The sequence below is a fragment of the Pyxicephalus adspersus genome, chromosome 6 (genome assembly GCF_032062135.1).
Source record: "Pyxicephalus adspersus chromosome 6, UCB_Pads_2.0, whole genome shotgun sequence".
NCBI lineage: Eukaryota > Metazoa > Chordata > Amphibia > Anura > Pyxicephalidae > Pyxicephalus > Pyxicephalus adspersus.
This window is the reverse complement of record NC_092863.1, coordinates 76,138,207-76,145,977: the sequence shown is the minus strand read 5'-3', so window position 1 is coordinate 76,145,977 and position 7,771 is coordinate 76,138,207. Positions and strand designations below refer to the sequence as shown.

Below are 7,771 nucleotides of genomic sequence, written 5' to 3'. Positions count from 1 at the left end.
TACTTTGTGTTCTGAAAACACAACAGGAAGTAAGAAATCCTCTGACAGCTGTTATCAGAACAAGAGTTCCCACTTGAAGATTTCCACTCTACAAAAAATACTGTTACATAATCGGTGGGTTTCATTAGGATTTATTTTCCTAACCAAAAAAAGGAGCAAGGCAAAAAATACGTATAAATTTCAAACAACTTACATTGACTTTAATTTACATTATTTTTACATTAATATACATTGACAAAATGATTTTTTAGAATTTTTCCAAAATTGCAACGTTTCAAGACATGCACAAATAGATGCATGCTACATCCTCAATGCATTTCCTGGATCTTATCCACTTCATCAGAAGAATTTCTATAATTAAAAACATTTTTTCATTGACAATTAAATTACATGATCTACAAATATATATAGACACAAATCCATACAATACAAAAAAAAACTTACATTAAAAGACATTAAGCTGTAGTCCCCACACATACTTTGGCAGGATGACAAGCAGAATAGAGCAAGGGGCAAGTGTCACAAAAGTCAAAAAGATTGTCCTGCAATTCCATAATACGATCAGTCGGTTCATTGATAAAGTTATTGTTCCTATCATTTATAATCTGTTCTAACGAGAAGAATTTCCTATTCATACTGACCCTTCCCTATAGCAAAGATCCCAAGGACAAAGGACAAGGACTGAAAGTCTGCATCAGTACTTTTTTGCAGGAAAGCTCATTCACCTCTACTGTTACTCCTCATTGAAGTATGCAGTATGGGGAACTTTAAATACCGTTCATATAAAACCTGTTCAGACACATTTTGCCAGTCACATTAAAGTTCATTATGTCTTAAAGCAGATGTAAACACTTTTTTTAATATTTTCACATATTAAATAACTTTCTGGCAGTGTAATAATCCTGCACCATGGTAACAGCAGCCAAACCGTGACGTCATGATCCGCTCCCATTCTACATATAGGAAACGTGACTCCTCCCTTTTTTACAAGTTAAGGGTGTGGTTTGGTGACGTCACTAGATCGTAACCTTTTTAACGCCGTGTCTCCGCCCTCCGATCAGTAGCTAGAATATTCTAGCGGGTGTTTGTACGGGGAAAGGGTGGCGGAGTGATAGCTGCATAGTTTGGTTCTGCCTGGGATGGCCCGTAAGTGTCCTGCGTGCCAGGGAGGGGAAATGTTAGTGGCGGGTGATGGAAAGTGGGGATAAATCTGTGGGGATGGGGGGGCACAATATGAGGGGTGTATATGGGTGCTATGGTATCATGGGGGGGCACAATATGAGGGGTGTATATGGGTGCTATGGTATCATGGGGGGGCACAATATGAGGGGTGTATATGGGTGCTATGGTATCATAGAGGGGGAGGGGGGAATGAGGGGCATGTATGTGTGCTATGGTATCATGGAGGGGAGGAATGAGGGGGTGTATATGGGTGCTGTGGTATTGTGGGGTGGTGTATATGGGTGCTGTGGTATTGTGAAGGGGGTGGGGAATGAGGGGTGTATGTGGGTGCTATGGTATCATGGAGGTAATATTTGAAGGGTGAGGTAGTGGGGAATGATTTGGGGTGATAGAGGAGTATGATGTATACATGGACACATATTGGGGGGGTGTTGGGGACCGGAGGCATTGCAGAAGAATGGAGGCTACGGGTGCCTGTGCTTGTGTTCCATGCTCTGCCAGGTATGTATGGTGTGATCAGGCTGCATACACAGCTCTAATCACACAACTTCCTCCCTAGTGTGTACAAATCACAAGGTATAACACACAGATGTATGTAGAACACATGATTTGGATGTTACTTGTGTGTATAACATGGAGTGATGTATGGTTCATGTGTTCTGCATACATTTATTGTGTGTGTGTGTATACAATGCACTATTATAGAACTTAAGTCTGCACAATTGGGCTCTGTGAATACTGAGTATTCTACATTGAGGATGTCTCCACCTGCTGTTTGATTTGTGCACTACACTTGTGTAAGTTTGTCTTTCTCATTATTATTATTACTGGAGATCTATCTATAGGTGTTGTAATATTCTCCCTGGTGTGATGGCGTTTCTATGATATGGCCAAGTTACCCCTACCACATTAGAAGTGACTACACACAATTCTAAACATGTGGTACATGTTTGGGTGCCCTTTTAAATGAACACACCCCCTTGACATTCTTGTGTTGGCTTGCACAGGGCTTTTGATGCAGCAAGCATATTTTTAGGTGTGTGGTCATCTGTCATGCAAATGTAGGATCAATTATTTAGCCTTGAACTGATTTCACTTTATTATATTATTACACATTATTTTTATAGTGCAGTCTTATGCAGCGCTGTACAAAGGCCATAGTCATGTCACTAGCTGTCCCTCAAAGGGGCTCACAATCTAATATCCCTATCACAGTCATGTCTTTAATAGTCTAAGGTCAATTTTTTGGGTGGCGAAGCCAATTAACCTAATTGCATGTTTTTGGGATGGATTAAACCAGTGTACCCGGAAGAAACCCATGCAAACACAGGGAGAACCTTCAAACTTCATGCAGATAGCCTGGCTGAGATTTGAACCTGGGACCTAGTGCTGCAAAGTGTTGACCTCTGAGCCACCATGCTGCCCATAATGTAATCTGCCATAGAAAACTTTGCAGGCATAATCCAGGCTGGGAAGGTCAGACCTGGCCTTTTGCTTCCAAACATTACTCTTAAGGCTTAGGCCTGGGATGTTTGCTGTAGTGGATACAACATCTATATTGACATACTAGAACAGTCTTACCATAGTTCAGTTCTGTAATGTTAACTATTATACCTGTTGATTTTATTGTAGGAGGAAACCAGCGTGAACTTTCTCGCCAGAAGAACCTCAAGAAAACACAAGATCAAAACAAGGGTAAACGCAGAGATGATAGCTTGTCTGCAGCACAGAGAAAGCAGAGGTGGGTATTTTCATGTAATTACATCAGGGGTCTTCTAGCAATACAAGAATATCTGTATCTTTGTATGTCTAGCATACTGCTGCTTAGAGGAAATTACAGCGTTGTATTTATGGATATACATTGCATGCTAATTGCTTCAGGAATTTAGCAGGATTGCCCAAGAAATGTTCTAGACACTAGACTAGTTACTGGTAAAAATTGTTTCCAGTGATGGGGGGGGAATTAATTAAAGTGGTACAGGCAGCAGTGCTTGTTTTGAGTGAGGGGGAAGAAGGTAAGCGGGAGGTGCTGCAAATCATCACCCCCAATCAGAAACTGCAGCGATCTACCTTGGACAATAACTACACATTCAGTTCAGTGGTCGGGGGGGTTAATATCCAAATTGGTACAGCTTCTGCTGTACTTCAGGTTAGAGTTTCAGCTTTCATACACCCAGAGTTGTGTTCATGCTCTGCCTTTGTTCACTCTTGTTTATTCAGTAAGAAGTCTGAAGATTGAGGCTGGTAAAGCTCCAGAAGCAGAGGGAGGTGGGGGATATTGCTGCAGCACTAGGTGAATGAGAGCTGTGGCAGTGATGTCCAGAAGTACAGTGTCTGGACTTGGAATGTGGCCTTGGAAGTCTGAAGCTCAAATGTGCAATACATAGCCACTAGGTTTAGTAAATATGGTGGATGGGGTTGCGGTATGCCTTGGTTAAGGGGGTGGTGGTGTCGTATATGATGTGTTTTAATTTTTTAGGTTAGGTACTAGAGTAGGTAAAGTGCTTAGTTTTTGGTTAACACAGATCCCAGTCCATGAGGATGCATGTTTGTGGTTGTTTAAACAGGTGCTCAGATTATAATGCATATCTATTCATTCATCTCTTTTGCAGAGATTCTGAGATAATGCAAATGAAACAAAGGGCGGCTGATCAAAAGAAATCCATGCAAGTTGGGTCCAGGTGATCTGTTGGCATAAGGACCTCTCCCTGAATAAACGGTTACTAAAGGACCACCAGAATACTCATCACTTTTATATTTTTTTTTAACCTTTTATTGTAATCTTGCAGCAGTTTATGTTAAACTTTAATATGTATAGGACTGTTTTATTTTCCAATAGTGATATGGCTATCTAATGTACATATGTAATAAAACACTGAAAATGATTGGCTTTGTGTTTTATTTATGAGATGGAACCACCTACTGTAGTGAAATGTGGGCATTATTGTGGAACTAAACTCCCCTTTTTTTTCCTCTCCCATTTTCCTTGCAGGGTACTGCCATTCTTCTTTGCTTTCTCAGTGCTGGCATTGGCCACTGTGATTAGCCAGGCCAACCTCCCAGCTGGTGCTCAGTTCATTTGCTTCAGTATAAGCAGAAGATGCCATGAATGCTGAGTGCCTGGCAACCAAAGGTAATGCTGGGTATGCTCAGCTGTGTTGCCAAAAACCTAGTGCAATCAGTCATAGTAGGGATTACTGTAGAGGTGTCTGTGCCTTTCTGCAATAATGACCTCCCTGATTTTGTAATCATTAAAGTGTTTTTGACATTGGTCAAGAATGCCATCCAACCTGTCGCTAATTGTGAGTAAAGGCTCAGTTATGTTAATGCAGTGTTTTCTGTTCATACTTTTTCACTAACAATGTCTAGGTTATTTGACTACAGCTCCTGGTTAGGAAGGGAGAATACAAAAGTCCGCCCCTACCTGTCCCCTGAGACCACCAAACTCCTTGTACACGCTCTTAAAGTTCTGCATCAAGTGTCAAATACTTTGTACTATCACCATGCTGGAGAGCTGTTCCTCTGTCTACATAACACAGCAGCCTGGGTCTTAAGTGTTAATATGCCATGGGCACAGCTCTCAAAGTTTGGCGTCCTGCAATGTTTGTGAGAAGCAGGCTGGCTATGCAGGGTGCAGTTACTACAGGGTCATTAACCCTTGCTGGAGAGCAGATTCTCAGAGTTTGTCTATGAACACACGTTCAATAATTGTTGATGGAAAGGATCTTTCATGATCATTTCCTACAACAAAAGACTGCACGATGCATGAAAGTACATGTAGGTACGGCGCAATTTTGCTCTATAGAGACAGGAGAATGACGGAGTGGCACCTTGCTGTGCTCTCTCCCCTTCCATTCAGATTGACGGCGAGGGATCCATGAAGAACAAGCACTGTGCACACACCAATAAAGTAAGAAGTGCCTATGCTTGAACAGTTTATTGTGGTGCAACAATATATGGGAAAGTGTTAGGTTGTTTTTCCTTATCTGTGGTAATGTACACTGTAGTTTAAATAGCTTATCAATGTGACTTTTGCTAAGGCCAGAATGCATATACACACACATCTGCCATCTCACACCCTAGCTGAGCAATTTGCATTTCCTATGTAATTAATGCTATTTAATCATCACAGAGGTAAGAAGAAAAATATCCCCAAATAAGTAAATATTACCAACCTACGCTCAACTCTACCAGTGTGCACAGCTCCAGGTTTCTAACTTTTACAGCACCAGTTCTTGGAGGCAGAAGGGCCAAATTACACCTTTTTTAGTTAAAAACAGCTTTTTAAGCTACATCTTTTAAGCTTAGGAAATAATGCAAAGCAGTAAATTTTCTCTAACACCAATTTCTAGGCATTTAGTCAAACTTTTTTGGTTGACTCTTACTACTGAAAAAGACCATATCCTTAATATAAGACTGCAATTCAGTATACAAAACACATTCCAATTATTCTTATTATTATTTCACAGTATTTATATAATGCCATCATATTACGCAGCGCTGTACAAAGTCCATAGTCATGTCACTAACTGTCCCTCACAGGAGCTCACAATCTAATGTCCCTACCATAGTCATATGTCATTAATGTAATCTAAGATCAATTTTTAGGGAGAGATACAGGTAGTCCCCGGGTTAAATACAAGATAGGGACTGTAGGTTTGTTCTTAAATTGAATTTGTATGTAAGTCGGAACAGGTACATTATTTTAATTATGCAATTAGGACAGATGTTTGTCTCAACATATTATTAGGCAGCGTGGTGTAAGTTACTGTATAAAATCCTCATTGTGAGCTAATCACAAACAAAGCAAAAATAAAACTGTGTGGAGCCTGGACATTCATTAACTTCTGGAGTAAGCTGTGCTATGATATGCAAAAAGAAACAACTTGGTCATTAAAGAGTTGGCTGCAGAAAGAGCTCAACCCTAAGATCACCCACAACCTCGGCTGGGTTTAGCAAAAGATTTCTTCTGCAAGTCATGCAAACTTCCCTCCCTCCCCACATCAAGCCTCCTGCACATGAGTATCTAGGAGACATCTATATGTTGGATGTCCTTTACTCAGTAACTACCTGTGTATATATATATATATATGCACACTATACAACACACACACAATGTCCATGATATTAGTTTCTTCTAAGATTTATTAGAAATAATTGATCTCCCTCAAGCTGGGATTACATTTTCGTACACTTGTATTGCGCTGATTTTTAATGTTCATGACAGCTTGTCAAGATGAGCCCAAAAATCACATGCGTATATCAGGATACATATATTCTGAAATGGTCGTTTGTGTAGTGATTGTGTACAGTGGTCTCTTTTCATAGTATTAGTTTCAGATGCTTCTGATGTGATTCAGAATTCATTGACAGAGACAGTTGACCTTCAAGCAGGTTTTGCATCCCCGTAGACTTGTACTAGAATGCAAAATCTATCTGAAGCCAACAAAGCCTTGTAGACAAAAGTCCCATGCTGATCACTGTCACCCCTCTCACAGTCCACTTGGTTTTGCTTTCCCCACTGCTCTGTTTATCTGCTGTGAGCAGTTTTATTGTATGCAATGTAAGCTTTTGCAGAACCTTACACATGTTACATGGTAAATATTGGTTCCAGTGACAATGCTGTGACAAGTGTGCAGATCATTATTTACCTCTTAGACATCAGAGCCAATCCATTCAGATTATTATTATTTATAATTAAACAGGATTTATATAGCGCCAACATATTGCAAATGACAGACAGATACAGTGTCACAGGAGGAGGAGAGCACCCTGCTCAGAAGAGCTTACAATCTAAGAGGTGGGGGAAGTATAACACAATAGCAAGAGAGATTCCAGCAGAATAGTATATGCTTTGAGATCAGATGAATGGAGGCAATTCATAGAGCCAATCAGGTCACTTGCAGTATACCTATAGTATCATCTCACAGGGTAAATATGATCAAGGTATCCACTCATCTGTGTATTAATGTTTCTCTTTTATTCCAGAGTGATGATTCGGACATCTGGGATGATACAGCTTTGATAAAAGCCTATGACAAAGCAGTGTCTTCATTTAAGGTTTGATCTTTTCTCAGATTTTTTTTATATTAAATGGAATCTTACATAAGCTGCTCATAACTTTCTGATTATTAAAGTGGAGCTGTACTCATTGGTGGGCGGTGATCTTCTGCCACAAATAGCAGGAATGCACAGCTGACTGCCGATTTTGGATTAGACTTACATATATGTAGGCACTTTACAGCAATGACAGATCTCTGATTTTACCATTGCTGCATCCCAGCTGCCATCTTCACAACTAAAGACTACATGGCTGACTCCTGGGTCCACAGTTATCCTCTTACACTACTGGATAGCAACCAATGATGTGACTGCCCCAGACTTTTCAGGTGCAAACAATACAATAATAATTTTTTAATTCATTAACCTCCCGACTGTTAAGCCCGACCTTGGTACGGGCTAAAAAAAAGTGCTATTTTGGTTAACCCCGAGATTTTCCCTACATTAAAATCCCCACTTACCTGGTCCCGCTGTGCTCATCCAGCGTCGTGTTCGTGTTCCAGCGTCGTCCTCCGTCGATCTCCCTCTC

At 40.5% G+C, this 7,771-nt stretch overlaps 2 protein-coding genes across 3 annotated transcripts in view; both read left to right on the top strand.

The window, feature by feature from the left end:
* The first annotated feature begins 1,017 nt into the window (after positions 1-1,017).
* On the top strand, positions 1,018-4,067 carry SERF1B (small EDRK-rich factor 1B). Of its 2 annotated transcripts, none has more exons than XM_072416232.1 (3): positions 1,018-1,146; positions 2,815-2,923; positions 3,795-4,067. In XM_072416232.1, exons 1-3 carry the CDS (start codon positions 1,140-1,142, stop codon positions 3,865-3,867), a joined length of 189 nt encoding a protein of 62 aa, XP_072272333.1. In that variant the 5' UTR covers positions 1,018-1,139; the 3' UTR covers positions 3,868-4,067. The 2 variants fall into 2 exon arrangements, with proteins under 2 accessions (XP_072272333.1, XP_072272332.1); XM_072416231.1 differs by lacking the exon at positions 1,018-1,146 and adding an exon at positions 1,520-1,683.
* A 3,037-nt stretch (positions 4,068-7,104) lies between these two features.
* The window catches only part of LOC140332767 (survival motor neuron protein 1-like), a 6,919-nt gene continuing 6,252 nt past the window's right edge, over positions 7,105-7,771 (top strand). The window contains exon 1 of the mRNA XM_072413961.1: positions 7,105-7,242. Coding sequence (XP_072270062.1) covers positions 7,120-7,242 — 123 coding nt within the window. The 5' untranslated portion in view covers positions 7,105-7,119. The remainder of the gene's footprint in view (positions 7,243-7,771) is intronic.